Consider the following 17,389-nt stretch of genomic DNA (forward strand, 5'->3'; position numbering starts at 1 on the left):
TAATAATTGTTTATGATACAGCATGTTATTAAGTTGTATCTAATTGTTGTTCAGTTTGGTACACTTTAAGAAAAAAACTGCAGAAAAACGGAAAATGTAGGCTACTGGTAATTTTCTGCCAGGACATTATCCATTAAGTTGTGACCCTGTGTAACCCTAAAACACAAAATGCAATGTGTAATTTAAAACACAGGTAAAACACTTGTGAAAAATCAATACGGATAATTCCTTCATGTTAACACAGTACAATGTGCCCTATTTTTACAGACTTTTCTTAGAGTGTAGCACACTAACTACCAATACACTGCTTAAAACTATATATTTTTTTAAAAATGTGTAGTTTTACTAATTAATAAGAAAATAGGCCTACACATAAAATGTAATTGTTAAAAAACGTGTAACTGTTCAATAAGTCAACATTCTATTTAAAAACAAAAATATCTGATCTGTTTATATTACTTTTACAAATAAAATATGTTAATATTATTTTTTATGAACAAATCCATATTAACATATTTCAAATCATATTTTTATGTGTATTCTACGCAATAACGCAGTTTTGCGTCGTGGTTTGACGTCATCAGGCAATGACATCACAACGTCATTTTGCAACAAATCAACCCTCCTTTAGCAACTTCCCCTGAAAATTAGTTCGCAACACTGACTTGCAGTTCACCCTAAAGGTATTTGGTGGGATTCAGTAACCATTTCTATATAAACCTTGATTTGTGGATTGACAGAGAAGGAAACAAGATTTGTCTTCATTGGAATTAAGGGGTCTGGGCAAAACCATGAAAAGGGCGTACATAGACATGGCCAAGCGTTTAATGTGTTTATGCAGATTCAAAACCTAATAGACTACAAATTGTGCTGTCCTAACAAATTCCAAACACTTAATCATATGCTTAAATTACATCACCAAACGTTTTTGCAATTGGGTTTTATTATTTTATAGTCTATTTTATGCATATTGCATTTTTGTTGGTATAAGGTTAACTACTTTTACAGCTGAGACACTAACTTCCCCTCCCACATAGATGCATAAAGTGTTGTCATAGTCTAATTTCATTTCCTTGTTGGGATTGTGAAGTGGCGCTCACTCAGTGCAGAGCCAAATGATGTCCAGCTCCACCTCTGTCGACCTAATGGGTGGAGTTATGTTTAGCTATAGGGTTATGGGTAGGGTTAGGTTGTGGTTGGACTGTCTAGCTCCACCCATTGCATCCAGCGAGGGGGGGGGGCAGGACTTCAAGCTCCACCCAAGGGAAAGCAAAACTTCATTTGAGAATTTTCATGGTCTGTCCTATTTTTTATTTTTTTTTTTACAGTCTATGGGTCTATCCAGGAGTGCTATATGTAAAAAATATAATTCGGTGCTCAAGCAATAAAATAAAACTGCTTAATTGACATGTAATTTTATAAACATTAATCAAAACATTTGTGCAGTTACGTCTGATCATGTGTATAATTCAACGCTCTGTCTGCACCGCCTTTAAAATCCGACAGGTGGCGCTTTTGTGTAGCTGAACGAGTTTTCACAAAGGTTTAATTTGGTTATGTTTCGTTTTTGCCAAAATAACTTGCGATTTGTATGATATTCCATCATGTAAGCAAAGTCAACAGTGATTACAAGGTGTTTGGTTTCATATCTTTGACATGTTCTGTGCGTTGGCTGTGCGTAGCCACAATTTAGCTCGGAGTCATACCATCTATTTGTAGCCCACCTTTAGTCAATCCTGATTCACTGTAGTTTTTGGACAGGAAGTGCATGAGATGGTTGATATCCCATCACAGGAAGTAAGTGCGCAAGACTGTCCCATGTCTTAAAATGCCCAAGTGCAGTGCCCTTAATGCACACTAAACCCACACTGTCTTGAATACTGCTTCGGAGCAGTATTTTAGGCTAAGCGTATCCCATCATGCATTATGTTCGGGAACTCAAATGCCCTGAAATCGCGAGATGTAAAGGAAAACATACGACTGTAAGTTAAATTAATTATATATTACATATAATTTGGTAGTAAAATATAAAGTGTTGCACATTTTATTGATGCAAAGATGAGTAGGCTGTGTATTTTGTACAACAATTGCAATTGATTTTTATCACTTAAAGAAGCACCACAATTTTAAAATTGTGTCTTCTGTTAGTTACATAGCGACCACTGAACAGACATTTAGAAGTGTATTTTAAAATGCGAAGTACTGAAAATAATAATAATAAAAAAAAGTTCTGTAAACTCTTGCATTTTTTGCAAGACTATAAGTGTGTCCCATCGGGTAATCAGAAGTTCTATGCACACTTGCAGTCTTCACACATACTTGAACACTTGAGCCAAATACAGGAAATACATCATGTAAGCAGACAAGTGGCCAAGTGCAAAGACTGCAAGTGTGGGTATTTGGACAGGGCATAAACATCCAAGTAAGTCAACAGAAAATACAGGAACGCGCATGCGACATGATTGCTGAAATATTATTGTGAAGGCAGAGAAAGTGATTATCAGGTCTGTACGGCAATCCCCATTGTCAAACGTATTTTTAAGTAAACATTTTATCCACTAGGCCATTTTAAGCTTGAATGTGAAGTTTCTGGCGTCAGCCGCTTCAGTTATAAGCTAGCCTACAAAAACAGTTTGTTATGCTGCTTGATGTAGCAAACTGGTTTTTGTTATTATATCATTTTAATTTATCGTCGTAATCATAACAACATGGTTTGTATCGCAAATAGTTTGTGTTTAGTGCACTTTGTTATTCTTATTTAGGCTACCTATAGCGGCTAATGAATCGGAAGTCGCACATTCACAGGCCATAAAAAAAAAAATTGTCATAAATTAGGCTAATCTGTGAATTTAAGTTACCGTTTATATGCGCTAACAATAAAGTACCATTGTACTACCATGTAAATAAATACCATCGTATACAGTATTATTTCACTAATTTCATTCAAAAAGTGAAACTTGTATATTATATTCATTCATTACACACAGACTGATATATTTCAAATGTTTCTTTTAATTTTGATGATTATAACTGACAACAAAGGAGAATCCCAAATTCAGTATCTCAGAAAATTAAAATATTACTTAAGACCAATACAAAGAAAGGATTTTTTGAAATCTTGGCCAACTGAAAAGTATGAACATGAAAAGTATGAGCATGTACAGCACTCAATACTTAGTTGGGGCTCCTTTTGCCTGAATTACTGCAGCAATGCGGCGTGGCATGGAGTCGATCAGTCTGTGGCACTGCTCAGGTGTTATAAGAGCCCAGGTTGCTCTGATAGTGGCCTTCAGCTCTTCTGCATTGTTGGGTCTGGCATATTGCATCTTCCTCTTCACAATACCTCATAGATTTTCTATGGGGTTAAGGTCAGGCGAGTTTGCTGGCCAATTAAGAACAGGGATACCATGGTCCTTAAACCAGGTACTGGTAGCTTTGGCACTGTGTGCAGGTGCCAAGTCCTGTTGGAAAATGAAATCCGCATCTCCATAAAGTTGGTCAGCAGCAGGAATCATGAAGTGCTCTAAAACTTCCTGGTATACGGCTGCGTTGACCTTGGACCTCAGAAAACACAGTGGACCAACACCAGCAGATGACATGGCATCCCAAACCATCACTGACTGTGGAAACTTTACACTGGACCTCAAGCAACGTGGATTGTGTGCCTCTCCTCTCTTCCTCCAGACTCTGGGACCCTGATTTCCAAAGGAAATGCAAAATTTACTTTCATCAGAGAACATAACTTTGGACCACTCAGCAGCAGTCCAGTCCTTTTTGTCTTTAGCCCAGGCGAGACGCTTCTGACGCTGTCTGTTGTTCAAGAGTGGCTTGACACAAGGAATGTGACAGCTGAAACCCATATCTTGCATACGTCTGTGCGTAGTGGTTCTTGAAGCACTGACTCCAGCTGCAGTCCACTCTTTGTGAATCTCCCCCACATTTTTGAATGGGTTTTGTTTCACAATCCTCTCCAGGGTGCAGTTATCCCTATTGCTTGTACACTTTTTTTCTACCACATCTTTTCCTTCCCTTCGCCTCTCTATTAATGTGCTTGGACACAGAGCTCTGTGAAGAGCCAGCCTCTTTTGCAATGACCTTTTGTGTCTTGCCCTCCTTGTGCAAGGTGTCAATGGTTGTCTTTTGGACAACTGTCAAGTCAGCAGTCTTCCCCATGATTGTGCAGCCTACAGAACTAGACTGAGAGACCATTTAAAGGCCTTTGCAGGTGTTTTGAGTTAATTAGCTGATTAGAGTGTGGCACCAGGTGTCTTCAATATTGAACCTTTTCACAATATTCTAATTTTCTGAGATACTGAATTTGGGATTTTCCTTAGTTGTCAGTTATAATCATCAAAATTAAAAGAAATAAACATTTGAAATATATCAGTCTGAGTGTAATGAATGAATATAATATACAAGTTTCACTTTTTGAATGAAATTAGTGAAATAAATCAACTTTTTGATGATATTCTAATTATATGACCAGCACCTGTAATTCAATGTGATACCTATTAGTTTAAAAACAATGTTATTTTGGTGGAAACTATGGTAATTATTTGTAAACAGGATATCAAATCATCAGACTTTGTGAATATGCAAAATGTGATTTAGTCATCTTTATTATTGCAAATGGTTTTATTTTCAGCAGATAAGCACCATAAACAAATTGCATATTGAAAGCAATTTAAAGTTTAGCTAATAACCATCTTTAGTTGACTTTACTCAAGCAACACCTCTTTACACTATTTTATTCCAGGTCTGCTGTGTCCTCCTCAGTTTAATTGCTGGAAATAGACATCTGGTGTAATTATGGTAAGTGGATTTTCAATTGAGAGCCAAGCAGAGCCACTGCAACACAAAACAACACATCTGTAAATGATAACGCTACATTGAGAAGATTCAGAAATCAACATCCATGGTCACACTTGTGCATCACCTGCAGGATATCCATCTCGATTTTCCCGGTGTTCTTCTTATCTAATGTTTTAAACATTTCTGTGTAGAGCACAGGTGAAAACGTTACAGTAAACCACTTATAAACAAACGGTCAATTTCATTTCTAGCTATTTATTTCCGGTAATTTAAAACATTCTGGATAATCTCCAGTAAAACTTACTGAAGAGCATCTCCAGGCGAATCAGGCAGCTGACGAAGCAATCAAAGTCAATGGCGTACTGCTGATTGGCATAACGTGAGACTATCACCTGAAGTACTTCGTTGTTCAGCTGGAACCCTGTAGAGGAAAATACAATACAAGCATTATCTCACTCTATATTATGATCTATATACTATTATACACTTAGAAGAAATGTATTCTTTATTCACTGTCTAACCATAGACACATTACCTGCTTCTTTCACGGCATCTCTCATCTCATGGGAACTCATAGTGCCTGATTTGTCTGCATCACGGTTCTTAAAAATTTCCTGATGAGGTACGACAGAAAATCCACATTCATTAATAAGCATCACTAAAAATTAAGAATTGATCAGAACAAAATTGTTGCTCTGTCATAATAGGGATGCACAATATATCTGTACCTTGTCGGTTATTTGAGATTTTTTTTTAATTGATCTGAAATATTTTACCAAAATATATATTATACCATATATTTCTGGATCTTTGTCCACAGTGCGTGAAACTCCACAAGGCCAAGTTTGCCACTGCCATCTCTCTGAACTGAGGTCAAAGGTTATAGCAGGATTATGATGATAATCCGTGTTTTAAATTCCAAAATAAGGTTTGCAAATCACAGGCATATTGTGAGTTGATGAAAAGCTAATAATTAAAATCATAAAATGTACAATGAAAATGAATAAACATTTTTTAAATAATAACAATCAAAATAACTATATTTTTAAAATATTTTATATGAAAATAATCAAGAAAGAAAATAGTCATCCGAAATCAAAGAAAAGTGAACATGCGAATGTGCTGAAATATAAGAATATAAGAATTATTGAAATACAACTTAAAATATCAGGGGGTACCTAAAGAAAATATTTAGGGACAAAGAGGTTTGGCTGATAAAAACATGAATCCATGTAGTATCTATCTATTCATATCATCCAGTGAGGTAAGGATACATCTAGCAGACTGATAATCTGGCGACAGGTTTCCATACTGAATCCATCGGTCTTCAGATCAGTTCCTGTGTGAAATACCACAAAACATTGTGAGCATGACCGGCACAGAACAGATTGTTAAACTATTTCAAGGGGTTTTTAAATGCAAATATCTATATAATTATGTGAATAAAAGTGAAAAAGTGTTTTCATACGTTTCGAGATAACACTGTCCAGGATCTGCTGTAGTTCAGTCACAGATACCTCTGAGTCCTGCAGAGAAAAGACAAGATCATGCATACTGGGAAAATATATAATTTTTGATAATGACCCAAAACTGAAAATGATGTCATGTGACTTACGTTTCCAGCAACCTCATTGAAAAGGAGTTTGAAATGAGGGTCCACATCACTCTTAGATATGTATTGCTGGAAAAGAAAAAAAGTGTTCTTTAAATTAAATAAATAAATAAACACACACACACACACACACTACCATTCAAAAGTTTGGGATCAGTAAGATTTTTAATGTTTTTAAAAGAAGTTTCATCTGCTCACATTTTTTTAATTAAAAATACAGTAAAACAGTAATATTGTGAAATATTATTACAATTTAAAACAACTGTTTTCTATTTGAATATATTTCATAATGTAATTAATTCCTGTGATGGCAAAGCTGAATTTTCAGCATCATTACTCCAGTCTTCAGTGTCACATGATCCTTCAGAAATCATTCTGATATTCCAATTTGCTGCTCAAGAAACATTTCTAATTACTATCACTGTTGAAAACAGTTGTGTACTTTTTTTTTCAGGATTCCTTGATCAATAGAAAGTTCAAAAGAACAGCATTTATCTGAAATACAAAGCTTTTGTAACATTATACACTACCGTTCAAAAGTTTGGGGTCAGTAAGAATATTTATTTTTATTTTTTTGAAAAGAAATGAAAGAAATTAATACTTTTATTCAGCAGGGATGCATTAAATCGATCAAAAGTGACAGTAAAGACATTTATAATGTTACAAAAGATTATATTTCAAATAAACTCTGTTCTTTTGAACTTTCTATTCATCAAAGAATCCTGAAAAAAAAAATTATACACAAATATTATGTACAATTGTACACATTAAATGTTTCTTGAGCATCAAATCATCATATTAGAATGATTTCTGAAGGATCATGTGACACTGAAGACTGGAGTAATGATGCTAAAAAATTCAGCTTTGCCATCACAAGAATAAATTACATTTTAAAATATTTTCAAATGTAATAATAAATCAAATTGTAAAAATATTTCACAATATTACTTTTTATTTTTTATTTTTTTAATGAAATAAATAAAGCCTTGATGAGCACAAGAGACTTCTTTTAAAAACATTAAAAATCTTATTGATCCCAAAACTGCCGTTCATAATTTTGGAATCAGTAAGACTTATGTTTATATATATATATATATATATATATATATAATATGCTATGTTTGTAAATGATAAATTAATTTCACCTTTTTTATATCTGCACTGATCTCTGTATCCATTGGGCTGCAGGGACGAGAGTCAGAATTACATCCATCATGCATTTGGGTGCAAATACAAGAATGTTTAAGGAACAATTATGATTTATTTGTTATGATTTAAACACAGACACAAACACAGAGAAAACAGATGTTTTAGTGTTACTATTAACTCGACAAAAGTAGACAAAGTAGAGTAGACAAAACAGAACCTGTGCAACATCGCCACCATGTGGTGTAAAACTAGAACTATTTAAACCCATGTTTGTTTACACACTTGAAACTAACCTGGCAGCAGCCTCTTTCTCTGTGAACACACGGAGTATGAAGCTTCCATTGTAATCCGGCTTGAAAGTGGAGGGGATGATGACGTATTCACCAGGAGGCAGTTTGAAGCGCTCGCTCGTCTCTCGCAGTTTGGTGAAGGTGTTGCTCTTTGCAACGGGCTGCTGATGCAGCAGTACGTCAGGACCGAGATGAATATTGTTGCGACCCTTTAACTGCAACACAAACACAGATGGATAAAATTCTGGAAATATCTAAAAAAAAAAAAAAAAAAAATTGCAAAGCTTGTTCCTTATAAATGTATGGTGATGGAAAAATATAAAATGGGATGAACAATTATATTTCAGTGCTTTTGTGTTTGCTCACAAAACTTATGTGTTCTCTCCTAAAGGACTGCGTTCCCCTTAGAAACTTTGTATTCTCTCGAAAAAGGATTGTGTTCCCCCAAGAAACTTATGAGTACTATCCCAAGGAATTGCGTTCCCCGAGAAATTTTGCGTTCTCTCCCAAAGGATTGCACACCCCCGAGAAAGTTTGCATTTTCTCCCGAAGGATTGCATTCCCCATAGAAACTTTGCGTTCTCTCGAAAAATGGATTGTGTTCCCTCAAGAAACTTCTGAGTACTCTCCCAAGGAATTGCGTTCCCCTGGGAAGCGTTGCGTTCTCTCTCAATAGAATTGCATTCCCCCGATAAACTTTGCGTTCTCTTGAAAAAAGGATTGCATTCCCCAGAGAAACTTTGAATTCTCTCCCAAAGGACTGTGTTCCTCCAAAAAAATTTGCATTCTCTTCCAAAGGATTGCATTCACCCAAGAAACTTTGTATTCTCTCCAAAAGGAGAGAGTTTTGAAAAGAACGAACTGAGATACAAAGGCACTGTAATATAATTTTTTTTCCTCCAATCTCATTTTTTTTTAGCATCACCTTGCCTTACATTTGTGTTGTCCAGCTACTCTTATGTACAAAACATATAGAGCTCATACACACCTCATCTGGAACCTGAAAAACAAAGAATATTGTATTATTCAATGTTCAAATTCAGACATTTTCACCAAAAAAAAAAAAAATTATTTTGAGATATAGAGATATATATTATATATATATATATATATTATTCTGTGGTAATGTTGTAATGTTGATGGTTATGTTAATAGAAAAATGTGTTGTATAATGTGTTGTACAGTAATCGGGTTCTGGAAGTAAAAATCACATCCTCCATAGAGATTTTTTTTTATTTTTTTTTTATATATATATATTTCCAGACAGACCTACCATGAGCTCAGAGGCTATTAATCAATATTTCAACATCATTTAAGAAAAAAAATCTTTAGTACTCAAACAGGTGAAGAACTGCACTACCCATGCTTTTCAAATAGGCCTATTTTACAGTTTCAAATTTTGTAATTTTGCGATTAATCTTAACAGGTTGGTTTGGTTAATGAATCTTTCTTGAACTTGTTTTTAATCTTTATGGAGAAAATGACTTTGAAAGACACTTCTAGATCCAAGACTGCTGAAAAAGTGTTTGCAAGGTTAGTGGTACTGTTGGTTGTGAAGTTGTTTTTGGTGTTGAGAGTAAAGTTGTTTCTGGTTTCAATGGTATTACTGATTGTATGTGACCAGTTACCTTATAGATAGCAAAGCCAATGGTGTTCAGGTCTCGTCCAAACCGCTTGTCTTTACGACCATCTTTCTGCATCAGACCCACAAGAAACGTGCATCCATCTTCGCCATCATAGGGATCATCATCTGCATCCTCCAGCTTGATCACAAACTGAGGGTTTGAGCAGAATGTAGCTGGAGAGGAGAAACCAAATGATTGTATTATGGAACTAAAACAATTTGGTTTCAAGCACATTCATGTTGATTCGATATACCTGGGTTGTTCCTGCAGCCCCCTGCGGTGGAGCCCACCCTCCAGTTTCCTTCAAACTGGTTGTAGCTCCAGTGGCTCACATCGTCACTTGAAAGAGTGTCTGGAGTCAGATTACAGATCTCCAACTTCGAGAACTGCTGTATGAAGTCAGAATACGCCATCCTGACAGGACGAGGAAGATTAGTCAAGTTATTTGTTACAAGTTTGAGGGTTAAAAAGGTTAAAAAGCTCAAGTTCTCTTACCAGAACTCTCCATCTTCAGCTGAATGATTCAGTTTCGCTTTCTCCTCTGGTTGGACGCTGTTCCATTCCTGGGAACTGAGGAAGAGATGGGAAACATTTTACAGGGCTATTAAGACCGATGTTGAAGGAGTACGATCTGTTTAGGGAACTCACTTATCACTCCAAGCGCCCGTCCACTCCACCCGACCCCACGGGTTCCTGATACGCACCAGTTGAACCGGATTGCCTCTGAAGTGAACCTGCATGTAAGGTGACAATAATTAGAGCTCCTTCTTATTATTCCCATCAAATCCATATTTCAGCATCAGTGGCGATGTCTGACCTCCTCTGCGGCCGTGACGGAGTAGGCATGACCCTTCACCAGCTTCAGACTCGTCACCGCCTCCGTCTCACATGAACTGGTATTCTGCTCAATAATTAAAATATGATTTTAATGATAAAAACTGTAGCTAGTCAGGTTCAAACCTGTATTTCCCACATGAGAGCAATGGCACTACCATAAGATTTTTTTTTAAAGAAATGAATAATTTTATTCAGCAAGGATGCATTAAACGAATCAAAAGTGACAGAAAGACATTTATAAAGTTACAAAATAGTTCTGTTTCAAATAAATGTCATTCTTTTGAACTTTTTATTCAAAGAATCCTGAAAAAAAGTCCAAAAAAAATGTCCAAACAAAAATATTATGCCGTACAACAGTTTCTGATAATAATCAGAAATGTTTCTTAAGCATCAAATCACCATGTTAGAATAGTTTCTGAATGATCACGTGACACTGAAGACTGGAGTAATGATGCTGAAAATTCAGCTTTGCATAAATTACATTAACATATATTCAAATAGAAAACAGTTATTTTAAATTATAAGACTACTTCTTATAAGACTGTTTTACTGTAATTTGATCAAATAAATACAGCCTTCATGAGCATAAGAGACTTCTTTCAAGAACATTAAAAAATCTGACAGACCCCAAACTTTTGAACAGCAGTGTGTGTGTACATATACTAGACAATATATTGGTATTATCATCATGGCCCGAATGTTCATATCAGTGCATCCTTCATTATTATCAGTGCATCCTTATGTATTACAGCAATGATATCAATAGTCACACTTGAAACTCCTGGTATTTAGTGTGAGCCACAAGTAAGCTAACATTTCATATTTCCACACAAAAATTCCTCCTTTAAATATGGGTGAGTCCAACCTATTTGCATATGTGGCAAGTATTCTTAGTAAGTCGCCTGCAAAACATCCTTGAAGCACATGCAAATTGTTCTGTCTCATAAACTAATTAGTATCCTTTAATCTGGATATTTGTAAATAGCTTAGGTCTCTAAAGTGTGTTTGTTAAGTACAAAACATTTATCTGAAGACTTGTGCATTATTATGTATTAATCACTATTTTTTCTTGCCATAGATAAGCTATTGCAGCTCAAAATGCAACAAAATGAAAGCCAACAGAAGTGGAATAAGACTCACATTAATGGAGCAGCCCAGTAATGAGCCCAGCGTCAGTGCTTTCTGCATGAGCTTAAACAGGTACGGAGGAGCTTTGCTCAGATCATAGTTCTCAGCGATGCCTCCGGTGAAATCCTCAAAACCCTCAGTGGTCCAACCTCCTGTCAGAGCTTCATACGAGCCGTTTACCCTTCAAAATACGGTAGAAATCGGCGTCACCGGTTAGTATGTCATGGATATGTGACATGTTGTATGAATATTGTGTGATTTGAAGGCTGTGGTTGTACAGTAAGCACAGTGTTTACCAAGCGTTTCGGATGACTCAGTATCATATTGTTCAGCAATGCAGTTCAGGTAAGTAGTAGCAGGTAATTTATGATGAATAAACACACACACTCACTTTGCATAGGCCTTCTCCAGCAGAGCGCTCCAAAACTCAGAGCCCTCGGCGGAGTGAACAAACAGCAGCTTCCCATCTCTGGTGGGCAAACGGTCATCAATGACCACGTCCACCCATTCACCGTACTGCCAGAACTGAAGAGACAAGAACAACACCATCAGTCTGACAGTGTAGCTTTATCATTGAAATCATAATATGATCATATTTTGCATCGTAAGTACTTGAATGAAGTCCAAAAGTCTGCAACCAGACTTGCCTACCAGTTTTCTAAATTTAAATTATACAATTTTTAAATTGAATTACATTTTTTATTTTAATAAAATTATTACAATATATTATTAGCTAACATTTTATATTTAATATATTATTAGCTAAAATTATATTTAAGGGATTAGTTCACTTTAGAATTAAAATTTCCTGATAATTTACTCACCCCCATGTCATCCAAGATGTTTATGTCTTTCTTTTTTCAGTCGAAAAGACTGCATTGCGTAATCACGTTGGAAAGATCACATGTGATGTAGGCGGAAGTACCGAGCAAGTGTTTACAAAGCGAACGTGCAAAACTAAGTCAAACGGCCTTTACAAAAAAAGGTAAAACAACAATGTCAGATGATTTTGAAGTTGGAGGAGAAAATGAGATTTTCGCCCTACCGTGGTACTTCTGCCTACGTCACGCATGACCTTTCCAACGTGATTACGTAATGCGGGGCGCATCGCGGAGCAGTTCAAGACGAGCATTTGTGGTTAAAAGGTATATAACTTTTTTTTTTTTTTTTTTTTTTTTTTTAGAAAATGACAGATCATTTCTGTAGACAAAACCCTTATTCCTCGGCTGGGATCATGTAGAGCCCTTTGAAGCTGCACTGAAACTGTAATTTGGACCTTCAACCTGTTGATAGCTATTGAAGTCCACTATATGGAGAAAAATCCTGGAATGTTTTCCTCAAAAACCATAATTTCTTTTCGACTGATGAAGACATGAACTTCTTGGATGAGATTGGGGTGAGTAAATTATCAGGAAATTTTAATTCTGAAGTGAACTAATCCTTTAAAATTAGTGATTAAAATGATTTAAAGCACTTTGAATGTTTGTTTTTTTTTGTTTGTTTTTTTTAATCCTTAAATTAAGACTTTTCCCCCCAGGTTTAAATTAAATCCCAGATCTTCAGTGTGAGTCAGTCTGTTTGTATGTTCTGACCTGAAAGTGGAAGATGCCGGCATAGTCCTCCGTAAAACTCTGTCCATGTGGAACTACACGTTCCAGAATCTCATTATTCAGAGTCAGAGATGCAATGGCTGCCATCAACCAACAGTCACCTGCCAATGTATCAAACATAATTATAATTATTTATTATGGCTTGAGCTGATGATTTTATGCAAACTAACTTCTAGTACACTTATGAGTATTCTGGGCGTATGCGTCTTGCTCAATGGTGTTGGTTCATGGATCAACCATTGTGGGGTTTGAACCTACAACCTTCAAGCTTAAGACTTGACCACTCCCATGTTTTTCCACAGCACTTGTAGTGTGAGGTAACTTTAATTAGCTGTTACTAAAGCTAGCATCACTCTTATTGTTGCTCATGCTTTGTTGTTAACCACTTACCACTAAAACTTGAGCATGTATTTCAACTTTTGCATTCTCTTGCAGATTTTATGTTCGCTCAAGAAACTTTGCATTTGTTCGCACAACTTTTGTGTTCTCTTGCCCAAAAATATTGTAACTTTTGATTCATTCTTACAACTTTTGCAAAAATAATGCTTTCTCCGAAGAAACTTTTCATTCGCTCGCACAACTTTTGCGTTCTCTTGCAAAAATTTTGCGTTCTCCAAAGTAACTTTTAATTCGCTTGCACAACTTTTGCGTTCTTTTGAAAAAAAAAAAAAAATTGCATTCCCCCGGAGAAGCTTTTCATTCAACTTTTGTGTTCTCTTGTAAAACAATTATGTTCCCCAGAGAAACTTTTCATTTGCTCGTGCAACTTTTGTAAGTCCCTAAAGGCACATGGTAATGGAAAAAAAAAAATGAGATGGGAGGAAAAATTTTATGTTTGCATTCCCCCAAGAAACTTTGTTTGCACACAAAACTTTTGAGCTCTTTCTCGGGGGAATGCAAACATTTGCAAGAGAACGCAAAAGCACTGACATATATTTTTTCCTCTCATCCACCATGATGTCCCTTCAGGGGCTACATACTTTTGTGTTCTCTTGCAAAAGTACTGTGTTCCCCTGAAAAAACGTTGCATTCACTGACGCAACTTTTGCGTTCTCTTGCAAAAAGATATCTATAGCTAAACGAGTTCTGTTGTGTTTCCTGGAGAAACTTAATTCGCTGGGAATTTCTTTGGGGGAACAAAAAAGTTTTGTGAGCGAATGCAAATGCATTGAAATATAATTGATTTCTTCCATGACCATGTCCTCATGGGGGCTCTGTACAAATTACAATTTGTTTATAGACAAACAAAATAGGTCTATAGTGTTAATGGCTCATGTGTCACATCTTTTTTGATATAGTGTTTATATTCGTGTGTCATGGTGGTTAGCTTCGCACAATACGAGTGTGAGTTCGGGGTAGAAGACAGTGTACTCATGTCAACATAAAGCAGACACACCAGCAGATACAGGTAACTAAACACCTCATTTGATATCATAATGCATAATTAAACTGATCCTGAAATGCCATATTCAGCTTGTTTTTTGACGCTGAAATCAGTAATAATATCTTCACCTATGCTGCCCATCATGTTAACAAAAATCATAAATGATTCATTGTGTTTCTCTACAGGCCACACCCGAACACTAATGTGACCAAAAGGGTCTTTTCTCACCTAAAGCTCCCTGGCAGATGTCCGTCCGCTTGGCGCCGTCCACAATGAACTCAGGGTTTGAGAACAGCTCCTTTAAAAACAGAAAATTGAGCATAATTAGAGCTGATATTATTACATTATGCAATGTTTCATAAAAATGTTTCATATCGCATCAACATTTTTAGGGCCCAAGCCACTAAGGCGCAGGGCCCTATTGTTTTTCTAAGGGTGATTATTTTTTTTCAACCATCTGGGGCTTTTTGGGGGCCTAAACATGCTCAAACTCATGAAAATTGGCACACACATTGGAATCTGCGGCCATTAGGACGCCACAGAGGCTGGTACCCGGGCGTGGCACAGGGGCTTTACGGTGCCCCCTTGAACGGGGTCCGAAATCTTGGTCCGTATATCAAACACACTTGCATGTATTAGTATGAAACTCCGTACACATAGACCTCATCCGGGCTAACAACTTTAGTGCTCTAAGTTATACACCAGCTCAACAGGAAGTCGGCTATTATGGGTTGTTTGAAAAACGCATGCTCTGGAATTTGATATACTCCTCCTAGGCGATTAATCCGATCACCACCAAACTTGGTCAGCATGAAGTCAAGACATTGATGATGCTAAATTGTGAGCAGATTTTTGATATCTCGAACAGGTTTGGCCGTGGCGAGGCAACAAATTTATGGTGAGAAAAGGGAAACAGGAAGTGTGTTATAACTTCTGCATACATTGATTGATTTTTATGAAACTTCAGCTGTGTGTTCGTTGTACGAGGCTGATCACATGGATGTGACTACTGTGAGTCAAAGTTATAGTGCAACCAACTGGCAACAGGAAGTGTGTCACTTTCAAAATGCTTTGAGATAACCCTCTTATTTTTATCCGATTTGCTTCAAACTTCATCAATATAATGTCAAGACATGGCGAATGTAGACCTGTGAAAAGATTTGATATTTTTCAAACACTGTTGCCATAGCAACAGATCAAACTTCAATATTTGTTTTGGACTCTTAGCATGCTTCAAATTGCATGAAATTAGACACACATGTCAGGATTGTCATCCAGTAGACATGGGCAAAGCCTTAGAAACGGGTGGGGAGGAGGGCCTCTATAGTGCCACCTTTTGACAAAAGTGGGGGGTTAGTTTAACCTACAGTCACCAAACTTGGTACACATATTGTTCTCATTAAGCCGGACAACTTTCTAATTTACAGTCATTAGCTCCGACCAAAAGGAAGGCAGATATTTTGGTTTGAATGTGGATTTTTTTGAAAAAAAATTTTGAACTGCAAATGATAACTTCACACTGATTTGAAATTGAACCATGACACTATATCACTATTCAGACAGGACTAGTTTTCTAAATGTTGTTTGAGTTACAATTATTATTACCTGACACCTGTGATTTCATGTACTGATTTATACAAGACGAACATTTTTTTTTTTTTTTTTTTACAGAGGAGAGTGTGTGTTTTCTAGACATGGGCGTTACAGAATGTCTGTGTTTGCGAACATCATGTACGAAATATGTCTTTAAATGAATTATTTATTACTGTTTTAAATATGTTTTTAGTAGCTTTATGGATCTTGAGAGGAGACGGTGACCTAAATGTGGTGTATTCAAATGACGGGTTGGCGGTGCCACCGGGCTTGGGCCCGTCATTGCTGCTTGCAGCTATATTTCTTTTTTATTATTCTATTATTAAGTAGTTAAAAAAAGTGCAATTAACTTTTTACTTTAAGTTATTGGAATTTTTGTTCCACTTTGGGTTTATTAAAATTTAAATGCAGCAATTAAACATGCAATTTTACCATTTTTAAAATGATTTTATTTATTTATTAGTATTATTAATTATAAAAACACTTCCCATTGTTCCTTGTGAATGTGAATCAGTTAGATTCTATAAAACACAAGGATGACAAAAAAAAAAAAATGTCCCCACAAGGACAAGGATTTCAGCTATTGCCATCTTTGTGGGGACATTTTGTCCCCTATAACATAGGCTTTACCAGAACCACACACACAGATACAGAGGACATCACAGTACCTTGGGTCTCTTCCACTGCACTCCTCTGGCCTTGGAGGAGGACTGCCCGAGTTCGTTGTATCCCAGAGAGTCAGATTCAGCAGGGAAGGTCGGGTCACAGAACAGGGTTCTTTTCGCCAGACATTCCTTCTTCAGGCTCTGATAGTCCTGCTTGTTGTAGGGAATCGCATTCTCGTTTGTTCCCACTCCTTCTCCTCTGTCCTGCCTCCTAGAAAGAACCTTTGCAATATTAGACATGCTGTCCCGTAGTCGTCCTCAAGTGTGTCTGAAGCTTGTCTATAGTGTGTGAGTGTTTGTGTGTAACTGATGCTGATTTTATACTGAGAGCCGCTGTATGATAAACGTGAGGGCGGAGTCACACTCACCTGTCAGCGCATCGGGGCAGGTGTTGCTTTTCACGCTGGTTTAGCATCATGTAACCCTGCGAAGGAAACTTAAGCAATTTAAGTATATACTTTTCATTACTTTATTGCTTCATATGTTTTTCAAAGTATATTCATTTCACTACTTTAGTACTTAAGAATACAAAAAAGGTCTGCACTCTGAAGCACTTTAATCATGGTACACAGGAGATAAGATGACAAACATTTCGGCTCTTCGCCTTCATCAGTGTAACAATTTCACTCACTCTCAAGAATAATATAGAAAATGCTCTACAAATCCTCAGGTGATCATGATCAT

General features: G+C 36.5%; 1 protein-coding gene and 1 long non-coding RNA gene across 2 annotated transcripts; one reads left to right on the forward strand and one right to left on the reverse strand.

The window, feature by feature from the left end:
• The first annotated feature begins 1,843 nt into the window (after positions 1-1,843).
• On the forward strand, positions 1,844-11,517 carry LOC127521578 (uncharacterized). The gene is made up of 3 exons (XR_007932404.1): positions 1,844-1,982; positions 4,757-4,812; positions 11,404-11,517. It is a non-coding gene; the product is annotated as an uncharacterized LOC127521578 (long non-coding RNA).
• Positions 4,602-16,971, reverse strand: LOC127521577 (calpain-2 catalytic subunit-like). The gene is made up of 21 exons (XM_051910933.1): positions 16,709-16,971; positions 14,676-14,745; positions 13,046-13,164; positions 11,845-11,978; positions 11,466-11,634; positions 10,306-10,389; positions 10,137-10,222; positions 9,984-10,058; positions 9,742-9,902; positions 9,492-9,661; positions 8,852-8,863; positions 7,867-8,078; positions 7,570-7,606; positions 6,428-6,493; positions 6,281-6,338; positions 6,087-6,151; positions 5,606-5,674; positions 5,348-5,426; positions 5,117-5,233; positions 4,937-4,995; positions 4,602-4,848 (listed from the first exon to the last, which is right to left on the reverse strand). The coding sequence occupies exons 1-21, from the start codon at positions 16,943-16,945 to the stop codon at positions 4,825-4,827; spliced, it is 2,103 nt and encodes a 700-aa protein (XP_051766893.1). The 5' UTR covers positions 16,946-16,971; the 3' UTR covers positions 4,602-4,824.
• Positions 16,972-17,389: the final 418 nt, after the last annotated feature.

The sequence above is a fragment of the Ctenopharyngodon idella genome, chromosome 10, assembly GCF_019924925.1.
Source record: "Ctenopharyngodon idella isolate HZGC_01 chromosome 10, HZGC01, whole genome shotgun sequence".
NCBI classification, from domain to species: domain Eukaryota; kingdom Metazoa; phylum Chordata; class Actinopteri; order Cypriniformes; family Xenocyprididae; genus Ctenopharyngodon; species Ctenopharyngodon idella.

Coding starts and splice junctions, on each gene's coding strand:
- LOC127521577 (XM_051910933.1), bottom strand. CDS start 16,945: ATGTCTAATATTGCAAAGGTTCTTTCTAGGAGGCAGGACAGAGGAGAA. Junction 6,152..6,280: donor GGACAGTGTTATCTCGAAAC/GTATGAAAACAC, acceptor TATTTCACACAG/GAACTGATCTGAAGACCGAT. Junction 5,427..5,605: donor CAAAGATCCAGAAATATATG/GTATAATATATA, acceptor GTACCTCATCAG/GAAATTTTTAAGAACCGTGA.